Source organism: Danio rerio, chromosome 3 (assembly GCF_049306965.1).
Source record: "Danio rerio strain Tuebingen ecotype United States chromosome 3, GRCz12tu, whole genome shotgun sequence".
Lineage (NCBI taxonomy): Eukaryota > Metazoa > Chordata > Actinopteri > Cypriniformes > Danionidae > Danio > Danio rerio.
Window position 1 is genome coordinate 45,469,387 of NC_133178.1, and position 21,367 is coordinate 45,490,753.

Sequence of the window (21,367 nt, forward strand, 5' to 3'; positions counted from 1 at the left end):
TCCTGAACACCCATGTAGATACAGTCATCTTTCGAGCTGCTAACTGTAATGTCAACACAGCCCAGGTCCATGTCAGAGTGTTTCATAAACAGCTTGGTTTAGTCAGCGTTAACAGGCTCAGTAGCCATAACACAGCCCATTCATTTAATTTACGATTGCAGCGTCTGGTTGCGTCGAGGTGTGGTCACATTAGCAAAATTTAGTGGGCAAAAAGTTTTTTGTTGATTGTCAATAGTAGTAGATGTGTGAAGCACAGCTCACACAGACGTTACTTGTAGTTTTTTTTTTTCTCTCTCTCTCTCTCTTAGATGTATAGAGATTAAAATACCTGAGCAGGGTTTAATGCTTGAAATGACAACAGTCCAGTTTGTTCTTCGATTTTACTTGAAATAAAACACACAGCAGCTTTTATTGGTTAAAGTGGTGAATTTGTATCTATCTGACATGAGTACAAAGTATGTGAGGTTAAACTTTTGTTTTTTATTATTATTCCTGAGTGTTCGCTTTCAGACTCCTCTAACTAAATTTTTTTTTAAAATAATGTCCATCAAGATTGTGTTAGAAGCGTGTAAGGACTTGAACGAACAAATGTGAAACATTTTTTTCCAGAAAGTTTACTTTCAAACCGCACCGAAACAAACTTCATTTTGTCCTGATTATGCTTGAAATGACATAAGTTTGGTTTGTTTTTCAGGGTATTTTGAAGCATGAGAGGGCTTTAAAAGAAGCGGCTTTATTTTTGTCATTGATGAATTTGCATGAGCTATCTGAAACTAATGCAAAACATGTTTGGGGTGAAACTTTCCTTACAGAAACTTTGTTGGGCCTGATTTTGGTTAAAATCACAGTAGTTTGTTATGGAGCCAGATCAGTCTCAAAAATAATACATTTACAAAATGAAAATCCATAAATGCACAGCACAATGTATATTTACAAAATCCAATTAATAAATTCAAAACACAATTTATGAATTTACAAGCAAAAATCATAAATATTTTCGCCAAATGAATTGGATTTGAATATTTATGAATTGTTTCAATTGAATTATTCATGAACCCGGTTTTGAAGTACAAACTGGATTTGTGTATTTTAGAATTGTGAGTGGGCGAAGCGGTGGCGCAGTGGGTAACATGTTCGTCTCACAGCAAGAAGATCGCTGATTCGAGCCTTGACTGAGTCAGTTGGCGCTTCTATGTGGAGTACATGTTCTCCCCGTGTGGGTTTCCTCCAGGTGCTCCAGTTTCTCCCACAAGTCCAAAGAATTGTGGTATAGGTGAATTGGGTAGGTTGAATTGTTCGTAGTATATGTTTGTAAATGGGTATGTATGGGTGCTTCCCGGTGATAGGTTGTGGCTGGAAGGGCATCCACTGCTTAAAAAATGTATGCTAGATGGCTTGGTGGTTGATTTCGCTGTGGTGACCTCGGATTGATAAAGGGACTAAGCCGAAAAGAAAATGAATGAATGAATGAATGAATTGTGTTTTGAATTTATGAATTGGATTCATGCATTTTTAATCGTATTTTGCAAACTTGCGAATTTTTTTTGGAAATGTGAATTGTGTTGTGAATGTATAAGTTATATTTTGCCAATATATCATTTTTGAGACTGATCTGACTCCATAGTTTGTCCTTCAATTAGTTTTTACATATTTTTACATAAAACAAGTAAGTTTCCTCACAAAAAATAGTCTTTTTCAAAGTAATAGTAGTTTGAACATGCAGCAAATGTCATTTTTTTGAGTGTTTGTTTTTTTTTTTAATGGAGGTCAGTGGTTTCAGGTTTCCAACATTCTTCAAAATATTTTCTTTTGTGTTCAACACAGAAAAGAAACTTATAAAAGTTTGAACCACTTAAGGGGAAGTATATTACAAATAATTAAAATAATATTGAACTATCCCTTTAATGTGTGGTGAAGTCTGTCTCAAAATTCCCAGTCCCAGATTCTTATCGAAACGACTGTATTTCACCTAGAGCAAAACCTCATCAAACAATGATCAATCTGACCACAGCTTTAGGCTTGGCTTTGGATTGAATCTTGAGAGGGTTTAGAGAAGTGAGGCATATGCAGGGCTCCGAGCTGCCTGTTGTTTATTGTACAGCTAGAGAGTGAGGCCTGGAGCCACATGAAGGTCAGTCAGGGTTCAGCGGAGAACATCAGGAATGACATCAGCTCAACAAACACTGGGATGACTGCAGGCATGACATGAAGATGATTGTGGTATTACTCTTCCATCAGGCTTCATTGTTTTTTTTTTTGTTTTTTTAAAAAGCCACTCGGTGGTGGCACAGATCTTGATTTGCAATGGATAACAGCTTTAATATTGAAACACACTGCCTCCTGGATTGGGACAGAGTGTTCCAAGCTTTTGGGGGCAGGGTGGTTTAGGAGAGGCACTCGGCCCCCCCTCCTTTAGTCTGGTCATTATTTTTCTTCAGCTCACTTTTTAAAAAGAAATGTTGTTCATTGCCATCGAGTGTTGGGTTATTTACCTCAAAAAAGTAATTAATTACTAATTGCATCATTAAAATGACATTTAAATTACTTTTCTAACTACTTTGTCTGAAACGTAACTTGATTTCTCAATAAGTCATTTAATTAAACTCAAAAAATAGTTTTGCTGCTTTTTAACACTGGAATCACCAGAGGTTGCTGTATTCCTAAAATCGTCAGTGCGGATAAAATTTACCTAGCCCAAATTTTGTTTAAAAAATTGTTAAAAAAAAAAAAAAACTATTTCACTGTTTTTCGCCACTGATAACAAAAAGTGTGTAGACTTATGAAAGGATTATTTCAGGATAACAAGATTATTTTAGGAGTAGGTTCAAATATCTAAATTTGAGCCATCATACTCTTTTACTTTTTCTTCAGACTCTCCAGCATTTATTGCATTTTGTGTTTTTAATAGCTCTTCAAATCGCCTTCTTTTACTCATTGTGACTTAATTCATTCATTATAATCACTAATTCAGTGAGTAAAAGTGAAAGTAAAAGTCAAGCATATATATATAGTGGGTAAATTTGCTGGCGCTTATAAATGTCCCACTTTTTAATCGATTCTTATCTAAACAATTTTTTAAATCTTGGAATTGTAAATAAGGCAATTTTAGTAAAAGTCAATGACTAGGAGGCTTGAATGTTTGTTATGTACATTTGAATAACAGTGATGGGTAAAATTGACCCCATGGCGGTTCTAGTGTTAAAATCAGCTGAATCAACACATTTGTTGAGTTTTTTTTTTTTTTTGGAACAACTTAGTTGTGTTATGTTCAGTCCACTTCAGTTTGCAAAAACAATTAAGTTAACTTAATTGACTTGTTTTGAGACTACAAGGATTTGTGTGTAACCCAGCTTTTTTTTACAGTGTTCTTGGCTTAATGCTACTTAAAAATGACCGTAAATCTCAATGCGTGTAGACAATAGAAATTAAACCCTTTTAATCTAAATCAAACAGACACTTTTAGTTTTATTTAAAGATAAAAATAGCACTTAAAAACTTTATAACATTTTATATTAACGACGCCACATTTCATACATAATAGTGATATATTTCTTATTAAATTGTTTGATTTTTGGATAAATCTATGAGAAAAAAAGTCTGATTATTATGCAAAAAAAGCTATTAAAACACAAATTTACCACAATATATAACACAATTGCTTCTTTGAATGTATAGCTTATATTTTCATTAACTAAGTACACTCTCAATTAATTTCAACTTGCACAAATTCAATCATCCTTATAATTGCAACCGTCATATGATATATGACATATGATATATAGTTGTATACCAAAAAAGGCAATTAAAATGCTGCCCTGAGTTCATCCATACAGAAATGTTATCATTATGTACAGTATTTAATGTAAGTACAGTATAACTAACTGTAGTTAAATTACCCAAATATTTAAAGTTTCTGCCACATTTATTCTTCCATCGTGGGACACCACACCAAAATCATTCCCACCACGGCTACATTGCAGCTTCTGTAAAACATTAGTTGTTATATTTCTTTTTTTTTTTAGTAATAGCGGGTTATTATCGCACCAAAACGTATTAAAAAGTAAGTGAATTATAATAGAGCAAACTTTGAATTGTAGTTGTGTTTTGCGTTATTTGTTTAACCCTTTAAGGTTACATGCTGACTGACTGACTGACAGGGCGGTGTGATGCGTAAGGCCAGCAAACACGATAGCTTTCAGTTATGATGCATACACTTTCTATAAATATACTTTATTTATAAATAAAGGTCTACGGCTCTGCATACAGTGACTTTATCTTGCTGGAGTTTCACTTTACTTCTGGACGCATCAATGCCATTCTGTAGGTCTCTAAGAGTCATTCGTAAATATTCCAAGCAAATCTAATAAATGTTGGAGACATACTAGTTGTGCACAAAAATCGGTGCACAAGCAAAGAGATTTGCATGCTCGTATTACATAGATGCGCTCACAACATTTGTCATTAAAATAACGGCATAGATAGTTGGAAGATCTGTGTAAAAGGCCTGCCACCACTGCTGAAAAAATCCTAGAGGAAACACTGCATACTATTTTTAGTAGAAAACTTATTTAATTGCAGTTACTTTGTGACTAGTTAGACCAAAAAGGAAATTTGAAACTCCAGAAAACATTCAAACAAACAAAAGACTCTTCAGTGGAGAAAAGGTCTTTCAATTATTAAAGGGTGTGCACATTTGGCATGTTTGCTTCAATTGAAACAAACTCTGCTGTGACTGATCTGATTGTGCGGTTCATTTGAATAAGTGTGAACACTGCCAGCTGAATGCTGGAGAACACCAAACAAGGGGATCAAGATGGCTGAAAACATGAGAATTCCAAAACATCATGCTGTGGTTTGACTGAATGCAACACTGACTCAATACATTTCACTAAACTAATAACAAAACATGATCATATTTGATCATAAAAAGACTAAAGGCTCAAGCATACTTTTTTCATCATAGTTCCAGTGTTGCCCACTGCAATTGGATACTTTTTCTAAGCATAATTTGCCTAGTTAACCTGATTAACCTTTAAATGACACCTTTAAGTCGAATATCTTGCAAAATAACTAGTAGACTATGATTAATTAGTTAAATTGAGAAATTGGTTATTAAAACTGTTTAATTTAAAAATGTTGAAAAATTATTTCTTTCTTTCTTTCCTTCTTTCTCTTTTTCTTTCTTTCTTTCTTTCGTTCTTTCTTTTTCTTTCTCTTTCTTTCTTTCTTTCTTTCTTTCTTTCTTTCTTTTTCTTTCTTTCTTTCTTTCTTTCTTTCTTTCTTTCTTTCTTTCTTTCTTTCTTTCTTTCTTTCTTTCTTTCTTTCTTTCTTTCTTTCTTTCTTTCTTTCTCAGACCAAAGAGCAAAACCAAGACAGTCAATTCTTTCTCACAACTGAAGAAATAAATTTGGTGTAGGACTATTGTAAAGGGCTAACTTTTGCCAATTGTACTGATGTTTTCCAGTTTTTGTCATTATCTCCCAATTTAGAGAAATGTGAAGGTGTGTTTTTACATTGTAAAGATGTGACAATAATTGGTCCAGAGTCAGCTTATGGGAAGGATTTATACAAAACATGTAGTTAAGTTTTTAACAAGATAGGTTTAAAAATAGAGTGAATGGTGTGATGTTTTACAGTTGAATGAGGATAAGCACCTCAATGGAGAGCATTGTACAAGTCACCATTAACTTAAAGACTTGGAGATCTGCAATGGAGATTTTTGCATGGTGCTGTTACAGTTAATATTTTTATTTCAATTTTATATCCTGACATTGATCGTGATTGCCCCTTCTGCTCGCAGAGAGATTCAGTTTTTCTTTTGTTTACTGTTTTACAGAATTTCTTTGGATGGAGAAACCTTTTCCACTAAAATTTTCATTTGTGGGTTTAAATATGTTTAGAGAAAACAATTTAAATGTCAGCTTCTTAATTTTTTATTAGGACAAGCTAAAATGGTGGTATATAGTACCAGAAAGCAAAAATTGAAGGGAATATGAGTCACAACTTGTTGACAGTTTTTGTTAGCTCTGCCAAATCAAGAATTCTTGTGGATTTTAGGTTTTTATAACTATGGATGACCTTCCTTCCTTTGACTTGACGCAGTGTTATGGTGGCGCTCTATGTGAGCTTTATGAAAATAAGCTGGTTTTTGCCCCCTTTTTGCCTTAATTATTTTTCTCTTTTCTTTTTTGTGAGTCGATTGTTTAAATAATGTATTAGTATTTTGTAATAAAGTGTTGTGTAAATCTAATTTCTTTTCTTCTTTCTTTCTCAGACTAAAAAGCAAAACCAACACAGCCAAATTATATGTGTAAAAAAAAAAACTTTAGGTTTTGTCATAAAAATGACAGAGTGAACAGGTCTGAATGTATTACATGCTTTTTACTGTATGTTTGTTTGTTTTTTGGTCTAGACCAAAAGCACTAAACTACAATTATGCACAGCCAACTCTGAGAAAATGTGTCAGGAACTATTCACCGAAGCGTTCTTCACACAAAAATCCTTCTTCTATCGCATTGCAGAAGTAAAACTTCTTGTGGAACCGTTATTTTCACAAGTGTGTAATACAGAATGCATGTGTTCTGCATCCACACCCCCTCCATGCCATTTCCAAAATCGTGTGTTTCCCAGGCCTTGTTCTCACAACGGCAGGGTTTATTTTAGCAAGGGTGAGTCAGACAGAGTGGTCGCTCTCCTGGGACTGGAGCAGAACTGGGTGTGCTGGGCCTCCCTCCTCAGCCAATCAGATTGCCTGTGCTGGGCATGTTGCGCTCTCCAGCATCCCATTTGTCACTATCAACTGTCGCACCTCCTCTCCAAATGTTTTGCAGAGGAGTGCTGTTCTTCTCTTGAACCAACATGCCCACGCTGGTGTTTTGAAACGCATAAACCCAACCGTCTTGTAGGATGGAGGAATGCTATTGGGTGTAGCAGGTTGTGCATAACGTCCCTCATTTCACCCTTCTACTCAGGCATTCAATGTCTTTTTGATGTTTTCAATGCCTCCTCATCCAAAGCAATAACTCATTGCATCTCGCTTTTTATGGGCAGCGAATCCAGAGCCAAAGATTTAAGATGACATCACCTTGTGCAGTTGATAGGACCGTTGCGCTGTTTATTATTTTGTGCTTTGGACGCCGTTCTGTTGTTGATCCCTTTTATAAACAGTGTGCTGTTGTGTGTTTGCTTTCGAGGTCAGGCCTGTTGAGATTTTTATTGCATTGCATAAAGTACAAATCTTGGGTTGACCTTTAACATCGAAACATTTCAGATGAAAGAGAAATGATGGATTGTATATTTGGTGGTTTCTTTCGCTTGGTTTTAAAACAGTGATTAGATGTGATTTATCACAAGACACACCAAAACTATGCAGCGCTACCAGTATTAACCATGTTAAAATGATTTCAACATGTACTGCAAGGGTTTTGAAAACAAATGTAATGCTTTTAGAATAAATGATTTCAAGATTAATAGCTGTTGGTTCAACCAATACCCCATTTTATGGATTTGTTTGTTGTCATTTATTATTTGGTCTTAAAATTTTTGTTGTTGATGATGTTATACTATAATTATTTGATTCCATTTAATTAATTCATTCATTTTCTTTCGGCTTAGTCCATACCTGTCAACATGACAGGATGTGAAAATAAGGGATATGCCCACCATAAACACAAAAAAATCCCCTAATTTTTTAATTATTTATTTACGAAAAGAAAAGAAATAGTATACATTAGTAGCAAATACATTAACAAACAGTTCAGCTTATTAAAATAAATAGCTATTATAAAGAAACAGAATAAAGATATCAAATCTCATTCATCTTTTCTTCACTGTATAACTGACATATTCTGATTAAAGAGAAACGATCAATTCATTTATTATGATTTTTCATTTGATTACATGAAATAACAGAGATGTCACTTTAAAAATGCACACGTCTAAAGTTATAATGAAAGCATTCGATTGCTTTCCTTACTTTTTATGCTCATTTAGGACAAAAGTAATTGTGTTTGAAAAAAAAAAAACACCAAGATTGACATCTTTAGATGTGATCATTAATAATTATGTCTATATGTCTGTTCAAATTGTTTAAATACGCACCCAAATCCCAGACTTTTGCTCAGCTTCAAATCACATGTACAGAATCCATTTTGGAAACAGTGTTTATTTATCACTATGGAGTGCGTCAGCTGACAATCACGCACCATTTTATGACTGTTTTGAGGATTGCATAGGATGGGCAACGGCACCTGTAATAAGAAGGAAGGTAATCGCGCTGTTTTTATATTTCTTTTAAAGTTTTTTCTTGCTTAAATAAAACGAAAGCACAGAAAAGATTCACATTTAAGAGCAATGGGCTACCCCTAGACTAAAGTCTTGTCATCAATTCCAGTTGTAAGGGCTACAAGTAATAACTGGATCTGTAGTTGTTCATTTTGAAAAGTGGAAGAAGGTAGAACCCTCGATTCTCACAGAAATCAGTCAAGTTTGGTGAAGAAAAAATAATGGTTTAAGGTTACATTCAGTTTGGTGGCGTGTAAGAAATCTGCAGAACTGATGGCAACATCAACAGCCTGAGGTATCAAGACATTTGTGCTGCCCATTACATTACAAACTACAGGAGAGGGCAAATTCTTCAATTCTTCAAATTACTTCAGCCCCCACATTAAAGTTCCTAAAAAAGCAAAGTAGGTCAAGGTTCTCAGGATTGGCCAACCCAGTCACCAGAAATAAATATTATTGAGCTTGTCTGGGCTAAGATGCAGAAGGAGACATTGAAGATGAATCCAAAGAATCTTGATGAACTCTGGGAGTCCTGCAAGAACGCTTTCTTTGCCATTCCAGATGACTTTATCAAGTTATTTGAGTCTCTAGGTGTTTGTCTTTCATATAAGTGACTTCTGATACCAAATGATCACCTAGAAGTCAAGTTATTATTTGTTGTTCCTAAAACTTGGTTAGGCAACAAGACTTTTGTCAGGTAGTGTAAAATACCCCAGTTTCATATTAATTTGTTGATTACTTTTTCAATTATTATTATTAATAGTAAAGCATGAACCAGCAGTTGCTGCAGACCTTTATTTTAGTAGGATGAAGTATTTCCTGCTGAAACTAAATATTGAGTAGGGGGCGGGGTCTTATTTTTCGCTCCTCTTCTTATTTTTCACTCGTGCAATCTAATGATTGGAGGGGCGTGGCTAAACATTATGCACAAACTGACATCATCAGACATTGCAAGCAAGCAGAAGCAAATTGTCAGTATTTGATTGAAGATGACCAAAACAAACAGTATGACTAGTTAAGTAAAATAACTTGCATTGATTAAATATTCACCTTAAGACTAACAATGTGTGCTAGCAAAATAAACATTGTGCCATTGGTTCGAGTCCCGGCTGGGTCAGTTGGCATTTCTGTGTGGAGTTTGCATGTTCTCCCCGTGTGGGTTTCCTCCGAGTGCTTCGGTTTCCCTAAGAGTTCAAAGACATACAGGTATAGGTGAAGTGGCCATAGTGTGTGAGTGAGAATGAATGTGTATAGATGTTTCCCTGTACTGCGTTGCAGCTGAAAGGACAACCGTTGTATAAAACATATGCTGAATAAGTTGGCGGTTCATTCCACTGTGGTGACCCCTGATTAATAAAGGGACTAAACCGAAGGAAAATGAATAAATGAATGTAGATTTTATGCAGACTCTTAAAGACTAAACAAAAATTGTGAATGCCCCCCATCATTCTTGATTAAGTGAAGACATGTTTTGGAATAATTCTAGTTTCATATCATACGAAGATGAAAACCTTCCTTAAACGTGCATTTACCATCTTTCCTAAGGTTATGTTTCTGTGTTTCCTCCACAGTGCTTCAGTTAAGACTGCAGCAGAGACGCACACGCGAGCAGCTGGCAGACCAGGGCATCATGCCACGTGAGTATGCATACCTGCTTCGTGGAAACACGTCGCTTAAATGTCATCTATTAATGTTTACACACATTCAGCCCACATGCGTTGCACTTCCACAAAGTAATCCACCAAGTCCAAAACAATAAGTTAGTGAAATGATCAATTTCCTTGTTATTTTAACTCTTAATCCCAGCGTCATTGACAAAGTATCATAGACATTATCGACTAAGCTCTGCACACATGCAGTACTTATTTTTCATAAAGTGGAACAGCCATGATGTGTGTTTTTTAATCATTTTTTAAATAGATTACTCCTCAGGCAGCGGGTGGACAGAGTAAGTTATGTGTGTCAGTAAGGAGAGCAGTTCTAATAAAAGAAAGCGTCTGTTGAGGATACACACTGATAAGGAAGCTGAGATAGAACAATGGTGTGGCTGATGTGTGTCTGCTGCTCGCCGTCTGTTTAGGGCCCCTAATGTCATGATCCAAGAGTCACAATAGTGAGTCAGCGACTGGGCCTTTTTGCTCAGCAAGATCTGTGGTTTTCCTCATGGATTTATAGTCAGTGCTTAATGTCTGGAGTTGTCCCACTACGAGCAGTTCTTGCGTTCCTTTATCACTTTATTGTCGAGGATTACAATGCTGAAAGTGTTGATGTTAGCGGTGATGAGGTCATGTTTGGTTATTGATGCAGGGCTGATCGATGTTAGTAAGAAATGTTTCCTAATCAAGGCACATCCGCTGTGTCATTTCCTGTTGACCGTATTTGAAGATGTCAGTTCAACACCCACAGAAATAGTTAAAGCAGAACCGATTCTCTGTTACTACATGTTTCAGAATTGTGGTGTTTTAAAAGGTTCCTTGTAATGTTTTGCACGAGTCTTAAAGTTTACATAAATCCATTGTCAAATGACATTTATTCATAATATACTGTAGATTGATGCCTTAAAGGGGACCTATTATGATGCAATTACAAGATATAAAAAAAGTCTCTGATGTCCCTTCAGGCCCGTAGCCAGCCTGGTGGTTCTTTTTTTCTCAAAAAGTGGATCTTTTTGCAGTTATACGCCTCAGTTTCTATTTAACTATGAGATTTAAATACTGCATTTTAGTGACTTTTTTGATGGATTAGCTAGTCAGATGTCATTATAACCACACTTTTTGATGTACTAAAAATATTTCCTAAAAATTGCAGTTAAAAAAAAATTCAAACAAGACTAATTTTTAAAATACAAATTTATTAAATCATATGTCATTAGGGAAAAAATAGCAATCTGTTAAAGTTTTAAAGTAAAAAAAACTATCATTTATTAGACAAAAAACAAACTGGCCAGCACATTCAACTGTCACAGTTTGGCCAGTTCAAAAAATAAATAAATAAATAATAAAAAAAAAAATAATAATAATAATTAATTCTTCAGATTTTTTCTAGCATCTTTGGTAAAAAAAAAAAAAAAAAAGCATTTTTCGATGGATTATTTTCATTATTTATGATGGCATAGCACCCACATAGGGTGGGTGTTCCGAACCCCCCGAACCCCCCTGGCTACAGGTCTGAAAAGTTAGAACATGTTTTATGCTTATAGTAAACATATTTTTATATACTTTTGGCTAATTTTGTCCAAAAAATTATAATACCTATCCAGTTTCATCTGGAATGTATGCCAAATCACCATCTGAAGTGGTTTGAGCGATCAGGTTTATATCCGATCAGAATAAGTGAGCTAACAGCCTTAAAAACACAGACGTGACAGAATTAGCGCCTTTTGCTGTGAAGTGACATCTGACGGCTGAGGACTCTGCATGCCATTAAAGCCTTCATCGGGCAGTTATTTAAAAAATGTTAGAAATAGGGAAAGGGAGATCATGTACTGGACAAGTCAATAAATATACAGGAAGTCCCTGCTAATGCAGCCAGTTAGCCTAGAACCTCAGGGGCAGATTTTCATCTGTTAGGAAGTAAGTCCCTTACCTGTTTGGCAGTCTTTATGAACATATGTTCAATATTTTGCGATAATGACACCGCTGCCTGCCTTTTCTGCCTCCTTGCTCTTTTCGACCAACAGCGTAACACCATGGATGTTGCATCAAACATTCAAATGTGACCACTCAGTGGGTTCTGTCATGTGACTCGCGTCACATTATTGTGGCTTTGAGGCTCTATGGGATTCGAATTACCGGCCAGAGTTATTTGAAATTACACTTTATTTCTATATATATTGAATATAAATGTAACCCTGTAGAATGAAGTTCTACAAGTTAAGTTTTAAAGTAATCTTAAGGTTATTTATTTATTTATTTAGTTATTTATTCATATTGGTTCTAGAACAGAATTAAATCTAAAATGTGTTTTGCATTCATTTGTGAATATACATCCTAATGTTGATGTGTAATATATGAGCGTCTATCTCTGAGAATATGATAAGATAGCAAGTTTGATCAACCTTCACTGAAATACATGGGGTTAACAAGTTTGGTAGGTGTTCCTACATGATTGGTTTATATGCGTGTAGTCCCGCCCTCTGGTGTGGAGTGTGAAATGTGATTGGCGGTTGGGAACAGAGAGCGGAGAGAGGAGACACAGCCGGCAGTTTTGGAAACTGAAGGGGAGACTCGCGTCGCGGCTGTTTTGATTGCGTAACATTCACGGAGTATAAAAACAAGTGAATATATATTGCGTGTGAACAACACGTTTTTGATTACTTTGAGTTTGTTTTGTGTTTGTTTTAAGTTCGCGGTGTGTTTTCATCATATAAGTTTCCAGTGTCAGTTATTAGTCAGTTCAGAGTGAGTGAGCATTTTTTAAATGCCTAGATTGTCAACTGACAGTTACAGAGGACTAAAGCTGAACTGAGAGAGAGACGGTTAAACCGAAAATAAGGAGGAGAAAAAAGAGAGACTGTTAGATTAGCATGAAACAACGTTGAAAGAGTCAAAGAGGAGCAAATAGCACCACAAATAGCCTGAATACTACATGAGATTTGCCTCTCATCAGCTGGGGAGAAAAAGTGAAAGTGAGGATTTGAAAGACCCGCGGCAGAAGTTCGCCGATCGATCGCGGCTCGTTGGCCCGTTGTTCACAAGTGTTGTCAGTTTGGAGAACTGTCATATATTGCTGTCATCTGGATCACTGTCAACTGGATCTCTGTCATCTGGATCGCTGTCAACTGGATCGCTGTCATCTGGATCGCTGTCAACTGGATCGCTGTCATCTGGATCGCTGTCAACTGGATCGCTGTCATCTGGATCGCTGGCATCTGGATCGCTGTCAACTGGATCGCTGTCATCTGGATCGCTGGCATCTGGTTTGCTGTCATCTGGATCAAGGTCATCTTCATCTGAGGTATCTTGTTTAATTTTATTTGTGCTCAGGAGAGTGAAGAGGCCATTTTCATTTTCCCGGCCACAACGTACACTAGCAGCGATACAGGCCTGCAACGGGGGGTGTATGAATGTGTGAGTGTGTGGGCCCACAGAGTATTGAGTTGTTTATGGAGATGCAGTGAGCATAAAATACTGCTGCGTGTTTTACAGTATAGATTTATACTAATAGTTTATATAGGGTTAATTCAGTGTGTAATTTAGTGACACAATTGTAGCCACTTTCAAAGAGAAACATATTCAGTCACTCTTAGCCACTTGTTGATTTATAAGTTTAATTGTTAGAGTGTAGAAAGGTGGTATTTTTCTATATTGGTTTAATTAATATTCTTCATTGTACTGTAAATTGCTGGGTTTGACTTTGGGTCATTTTACTGTCTTTTAGCTGTGCATAAATTCTATATTTTGTATTTTGTTTTACATCTGGGGTTTTTCCCAATATTTACATTTCTATTCTAATTAAATTATTTATATTTTCTGATTTATCTAAGAGTTTTATTATTCACAGAGTTTATTTCTGGTAATTTATTCAAACACAGCAAATATTTATATTCTCATCTGCCTTATTTACATTACGTCATTGAAATATATCAGAGGGGCCTACTTCAACATATCTGTAGGCGTTTAGTGTATTGAACCTGGAGCGCTATCTTAAACTTAATACACCTAGGTGGCGCTACATAAAGTGGGGGCTCGTCCGGGATCTCCCTCTGATACATCAATGATAAGTTCATAAAGAAAGAAGAGACAAGTTAAATTATCTGTATCCAAGCACCTACTGTCTTCTATTCAAAAGTTCATAAACTGTCGCTATGGCTTTGAGAAAGGACCCCAGTCTTCAAGCAGAGTTAACAAAATGGTGTGAAGCAGCCAGTATTGATTCTACTCATGCTTTAATCCTGTTAAATGTACCTGTTTACACAGAAGTGGCAGAGATTGAAGATGTAATGGAAACTGTCAAAGCTCTGGGAAGGGTTCGAGTGAGGGACACAAGAGAAGGACCTACTGCCCAGTCTATGATGGTTCTATGTGAGTGCCGACAAGCCACTGACTCCACCCGTATTCCTCCTGAAGTGACAAGGGGGGAAAAGAGTGAGCCCTGGTCAGTTATCGTGATTCAACCAAGTGAAAGTGCCTCTAATACAGATGCTGAAGGATTCTCTGAAAAGCTGACAAAGTTCCTGATGGAGGAAGGGAAAACTTTTAGTGACGTAAAAGCTTTAATTACACCCCACAGTGCTGGTGATAGTTCTCCTGAATCAATTATACGTGCAATGGGTGAAGTACTGGAAAAGACCATAAAGCCAACAAGTGATGGAAATGCATACCGACGACTTCGGACATTTTCAGCCATTGTTCCAACCCCAATTGGAGAGGAAAACATGGATAACTGGATAGATCAAGCAAGGCTCATGATAACTGAGTGTGACTGTACTGAAAAAGAAAAACGACGCAGAATCATGGAAAGCCTTAAAGGACCAGCAATGGAAATAGTGAGAGCTGTTCGTTTCTCAAATCCAGAAGCAGGTGCTTTAGAGTATGTGGAAGCATTAGAGAGTTCCTTTGGATCTTCAGAGTCTGGTGAAGATCTGTATTTTAAGTTTCGACTTATGCGTCAAAATGCAGGGGAGGCATTATCAGAGTTTCTGAGGAGAATTGACAAAGCTCTAAAAAAAGTGGTGGAAAGAAATGGCCTGTCTTTCAGAATGGCCGATAAAGTGCGAGTAGAACAACTCATTCGAGGGGCAGTGAATTCTGATCTCATGTTGCTACAGTTGAGGCTTCGAGAACGTACAGCATGCCCACCTTCTTTCCTGAGTCTGCTGAAGGAAATACGTGAGGCAGAAGAGAGTGAAGCTTCTCGCCACAGAAGGTCAGCTAAAGCCAAATCCATACAGTATTGTGATGAAACCACAAGCACATCTGTCATTCAAGAACTCAAAGGAGAGATTCAAGAGCTGCGTGCACACTTATGTGGAGTCATGCCCAAAACTGTTTCTACTTCTTCTTTGGTGGTTAAATCCAGAGAGAAACCTAACCAGATGGAAAAAACAGAAGATGTAGAAGTTCAAGAGTTAAAGAAACAAGTTCAGTACTTACAACAACAGTTGGCAGTTATGAGTGTCAGTCCTTCTCAGGGCTCACTAGAGGTTACAGAACAACGGCCAAAACCATCACAGTCCACTTCATCATCATTTAGCCGAAAGTCAACCAGAACAAAAGATGATTATTTCTGTTACAAATGTGGACAAGACGGTCATATTGCGACAAAATGTCAAGCCCCACAAAATTCAGACCAAGTAATCCAGAAGCTAATTCGTTCTTTGCGGCAAGCTAAGAGTTTTAAGTCCGAGGCTAATGAAAGCAGAAAAACCCAGAACCAAGTTTGTTTCTCTAAAAAGAGTCAGACAGACATAAACAAAGCCAGCAGTATTCCAAAAGGCCTAGTTGGACCAGCATCAACAGTAGAAGTGACAATTAATGGACATTTATGTCAAGCCCTGTTAGACAGTGGATCACAAGTGACAATAGTGTTTGAGAGTTGGTACTCTAAGAATTTAGATTATGTACCGATTCACCCCTTGACTGGATTATCCATATGGGGCCTCAGTTCGTCCAGTTATCCTTATAAGGGATATATAGTAGTGGATGTCACTTTCCCGTTCTCAGTCAGTGGAGTAAAGGAGCCGCTGTCCATCTTGGCTCTCGTATGTCCTGAACCTCAAGGGCCCTCCCAGTTACCAGTCATTATTGGAACAAACGCCAGTTTCTTCCAGCGCCTTGCTACTCTCAGTCATGATGTAAAATCATCCAGCACTGCACAAGCTTTAAGAATTCATACTAACCTTCCTGAAATCCATCTCAATCAGCAGACATGTAAAAATACCTTAATCGACCAGCCTGAGGGGAAAGTACGGTGGATGGGACCTGAAAAGTGTGTAGTTCCATCTAGAGGAGAAGTACTGGCTGTCTGTAAAATAGAGACTGAAAACCCCTTGAGAAAAAAATTTTTTGTGGTAGACTCACCTGAAGAGGACAATCTTCCAGCTGGTACATTCATAACTCCATTTGTGCTTCCCTTTTCCACCATTCAAGATAACAGTGTGCAAGTGTTAGTCCATAATGAAACCTCAAAGGACATTTCAATTCCATCGGGTACAATAATGGCCAATGTGTACCTTACTGACACACTTACTGTTGGTTCTGGGGAAAAAAGCTCTCAAGTAATTGACCCAAGCCTGTTTAAATTTGAAGACTCATCCATTCCTGAGTTATGGGAAATGAGACTCCGTCAGAAGTTGGCAGTCAGAAGTGATGTCTTTTCTACCAATGAGTGGGATGTGGGATTAGCCCAAGGAGTTGAACATAACATTAGACTGACAGTCACCAAACCTTTCAGAGAGCGCTCCAGACGCATCGCTCCTGCAGACATCGAGGATGTGCGACGCCATATCAAAGAACTTTTAGAGGCTGGAATAATTACAGAATCAAGAAGCCAGTATGCATCGCCCATTGTAATTGCAAGGAAAAAGAGTGGAGCAGTTAGGATGTGCATTGACTACAGAACTCTAAATGCTCGCACCATCCCCGATCAGTACACTACTCCCAGGATTGATGATGCTCTGGACTGTTTGGCTGGCAGTAAGTGGTTTTCTGTGCTAGATCTTCGCAGTGGATATTATCAAATAGCTATGGCTGAGGAGGACAAAGAAAAGACAGCATTTATCTGTCCTTTAGGATTTTTCCAGTTTGAACGTATGCCTCAAGGGATTACTGGAGCTCCAGCCACATTTCAACGGCTAATGGAAAAAGCTGTTGGTGACATGCATCTCCTTCAAGTAATAGTCTATCTGGATGATATCATTGTGTTTGGGCGCACTCTTGAAGAACATGAAGAGAGACTATTAAAAGTTTTAGATCGACTCAGAGAGTGTGGCCTCAAAGTTTCAATTGATAAATGCCAGTTTTGTCAGTCCCAAGTACGTTATGTGGGGCACATTGTGTCAGCTGCTGGAGTATCACCAGACCCAGCTAAAGTTGAGGCGGTAACCCGCTGGAAAATGCCCACTGATCTGAAATCACTGAGATCCTTTCTTGGTTTCTGTGGATTTTACCGACGATTCATAAAAGACTACTCAGCCATTGTAAGGCCATTAACAGAACTCACTAAAGGGTACCCACCAACATCTGGCCAAAACAAAAAGACCGCAGATGTCAGAAAATATCACAAAACGTCTGAGCCTTTTGGAGAGCGTTGGGATGATAACTGTACAGCAGCATTTCACAAGATCATTTATTGTCTCACACATGCCCCAGTACTTGCTTTCGCCGACCCTAACAAATCCTATGTTCTTCATGTGGATGCTAGCCTTAATGGTCTGGGAGCTGTTTTGAATCAGGAGCATCCTGGTGGACTTAGGCCAGTAGCCTATGCAAGCCGAAAGCTGAGTGCATCTGAGCAGCGTTACCCCATTCATCAGCTTGAGTTCTTGGCGCTTAAATGGGCAGTTGTGGACAAGTTCCATGATTATCTTTATGGTGCTCAGTTTGTGGTGAAAACAGACAACAATCCACTTACCTATGTGCTGTCCAGCGCCAAGTTGAGTGCAACAGGTCACCGATGGTTAGCTGCTTTAGCCACATACAACTTTAGCTTACAATACAAGCCTGGGAGTCACAACACGGATGCTGATGTATTGTCACGCTACCCCTTTGAATCAGCTATCTCAACAGAATGGAAGGAAATTTCAAAGTCAGGAGTAAAAGCTATTTGCCAGTTGGCAAGAATTAATGAAAGTGATGAGTCATCCTCCAGGCTAGTGGATCATCTATGTGTCTCTCCTCACAGTATCCCAGAAGCATTTGCTTGTCCCACTTCATTGAGTTTCAGTCCTATGGAACAGTTGAGCCATGAGGAGTTAAGTAAGGCTCAAGATGAAGATCCTGTAATTGGTATAGTGAAGCGAGAATTGGAGTCTGGACAAATACTTACTGATACTAGGAGTTCAGATGATTCAATTGCTCTGTTACGGCGGCAGGGACCCAAGTTGAAAATTGAAAATAAACTTCTGTACAGAGTCACCAACAGTTCCTGCAGAAAGGAAAATATACAGCTTGTCTTACCCTCAAGGTATTGGTCCCATGTACTGCGCTCCTTGCATGATGACTCTGGTCATTTGGGGGTGGAGAGAACAACTGAACTACTGAGAGATCGATTCTATTGGCCCCGAATGTCTAGCTATGTGGAGCAGTATGTTAAGAATTGTGGGCGATGTGTAACAAGAAAAACAGTACCTAAGAAGGCTGCTCCACTGAACCACCTAACCAGCAATGGGCCATTTGACTTAGTATGTATTGACTTTTTATCTATTGAGCCTGACTCCAGAGGTCTAAGCAATGTTCTGGTTGTAACCGACCACTTCACTCGCTACGCACAAGCATTTGTAACCAAAGATCAGAAAGCACTAACTGTGGCCAAAGTACTGTGCGACAAATTTTTTGTTCACTATGGCTTACCCACCCGAATCCACTCAGATCAGGGAAGAGACTTTGAGAGTGGTCTCATAAAAGAAATGCTTAACATGCTTGGTATAAGAAAATCCAGAACGTCACCCTATCATCCACAAGGAGATCCTCAGCCAGAAAGATTCAACCGAACACTGCTGTCCATGCTCGGTACTCTGAATCCTACGGAGAAACACAGATGGAGTCAGCACATCAACCGATTAGTGCACGCTTACAACTGTACTAAGAATGATGCAACTGGATATTCCCCGTACTATCTTCTATTTGGAAGAGAGGCTCGTCTGCCAGTGGATGTGTGTTTTGGAACTTCACCTGATGGAAAAGGAGCTGGTAGCCATCGACAATATGTAGAAAGAATGAAGTCAGAGTTACAACAAGCATATCAGTTGGCAACTGAAACTGCACAGAAAAGTCAAAAGAGAAACAAACGATTGTATGACAAGCACATAAAACATCAGACACTGGCTGTAGGAGATCGTGTGCTGACAAGAAATCTGGGTATGACTGGAAAGAACAAACTTGGTGACAAGTGGAATTCTGTTCCTTACCTGATAGTTGAAAAGCTGAATAACTTACCTGTATATCGTTTAAAACCTGAATCTGGGATGGGAAGTGTGAGGACTCTTCACAGAGACCATCTCTTACCTGTTGGGGATGATGTGAGATTGTCTGATTCAGGAAAAATTCAAAATACAGCTGCTCCAACAAAGATCAGGACAGAATCTGTGGGGAGAAAATATGGAAGAGGATTAAAGGAAATAAATCAGAACATGACAGGAAGTGGATTGAGAAATGACTCAGACAGTGAAGAGGATGACTTGTGGTATTACTACCCGAATAGGGTCGATGAAACTCAAAAGTATGTAACACAGGAGGAATCTTCAATAAATGAGGGAGCAGTTTACAATAAGGATGAATTGGAAACACCCGCTGCAGAGATGGATGACACATCAGTCACTGACCAGGGCCACGAAGCAGTATTGGAGCAGACTCCTGAGGAGCTTGAAGATCCTGCTCTAGAAGGGGGAGATCCTGGAACAGCCAATACTACTAGAGAGGTAGTAGAGCATGTTCATGTGCGACCTAAGAGAAACACAAGACCTATAGACCGATTGAGCTATGATTGTCTGGGGAGACCCACTAACAAGTCTTTAACCTTAGTTCACAGAGGAATGGTTGTAAAAGTACAAGGTGGGGATAGTTCACCAAAGTTTTGTAATACAGTGTGGTGCCACCCTATGGCACGGTGTACTCATTGTGTTCAAGTAAGCAATTGTGCTGAGCCTGAGATCACTATTGAAGTTTAATGAGGTAATCTCATGAGGACATGAGATGTTTAGAAGGGGGAGCATGTAACCCTGTAGAATGAAGTTCTACAAGTTAAGTTTTAAAGTAATCTTAAGGTTATTTATTTATTTATTTAGTTATTTATTCATATTGGTTCTAGAACAGAATTAAATCTAAAATGTGTTTTGCATTCATTTGTGAATATACATCCTAATGTTGATGTGTAATATATGAGCGTCTATCTCTGAGAATATGATAAGATAGCAAGTTTGATCAACCTTCACTGAAATACATGGGGTTAACAAGTTTGGTAGGTGTTCCTACATGATTGGTTTATATGCGTGTAGTCCCGCCCTCTGGTGTGGAGTGTGAAATGTGATTGGCGGTTGGGAACAGAGAGCGGAGAGAGGAGACACAGCCGGCAGTTTTGGAAACTGAAGGGGAGACTCGCGTCGCGGCTGTTTTGATTGCGTAACATTCACGGAGTATAAAAACAAGTGAATATATATTGCGTGTGAACAACACGTTTTTGATTACTTTGAGTTTGTTTTGTGTTTGTTTTAAGTTCGCGGTGTGTTTTCATCATATAAGTTTCCAGTGTCAGTTATTAGTCAGTTCAGAGTGAGTGAGCATTTTTTAAATGCCTAGATTGTCAACTGACAGTTACAGAGGACTAAAGCTGAACTGAGAGAGAGACGGTTAAACCGAAAATAAGGAGGAGAAAAAAGAGAGACTGTTAGATTAGCATGAAACAACGTTGAAAGAGTCAAAGAGGAGCAAATAGCACCACAAATAGCCTGAATACTACATGAGATTTGCCTCTCATCAGCTGGGGAGAAAAAGTGAAAGTGAGGATTTGAAAGACCCGCGGCAGAAGTTCGCCGATCGATCGCGGCTCGTTGGCCCGTTGTTCACAAGTGTTGTCAGTTTGGAGAACTGTCATATATTGCTGTCATCTGGATCACTGTCAACTGGATCTCTGTCATCTGGATCGCTGTCAACTGGATCGCTGTCATCTGGATCGCTGTCAACTGGATCGCTGTCATCTGGATCGCTGTCAACTGGATCGCTGTCATCTGGATCGCTGTCATCTGGATCGCTGGCATCTGGATCGCTGTCAACTGGATCGCTGTCATCTGGATCGCTGGCATCTGGTTTGCTGTCATCTGGATCAAGGTCATCTTCATCTGAGGTATCTTGTTTAATTTTATTTGTGCTCAGGAGAGTGAAGAGGCCATTTTCATTTTCCCGGCCACAACGTACACTAGCAGCGATAC

At 38.2% G+C, this 21,367-nt stretch overlaps 1 protein-coding gene across 3 annotated transcripts in view; it reads left to right on the forward strand.

The window, feature by feature from the left end:
• mrtfbb (myocardin related transcription factor Bb) overlaps window positions 1-21,367 on the forward strand; it is a 110,174-nt gene that overhangs the window by 45,286 nt on the left and 43,521 nt on the right. For all 3 annotated transcript variants that reach the window (XM_009299740.5, XM_068219395.2, XM_009299741.5), the window contains one exon: window positions 9,855-9,920. In XM_009299740.5, coding sequence (XP_009298015.1) covers window positions 9,855-9,920 — 66 coding nt within the window. The remainder of the gene's footprint in view (window positions 1-9,854; window positions 9,921-21,367) is intronic.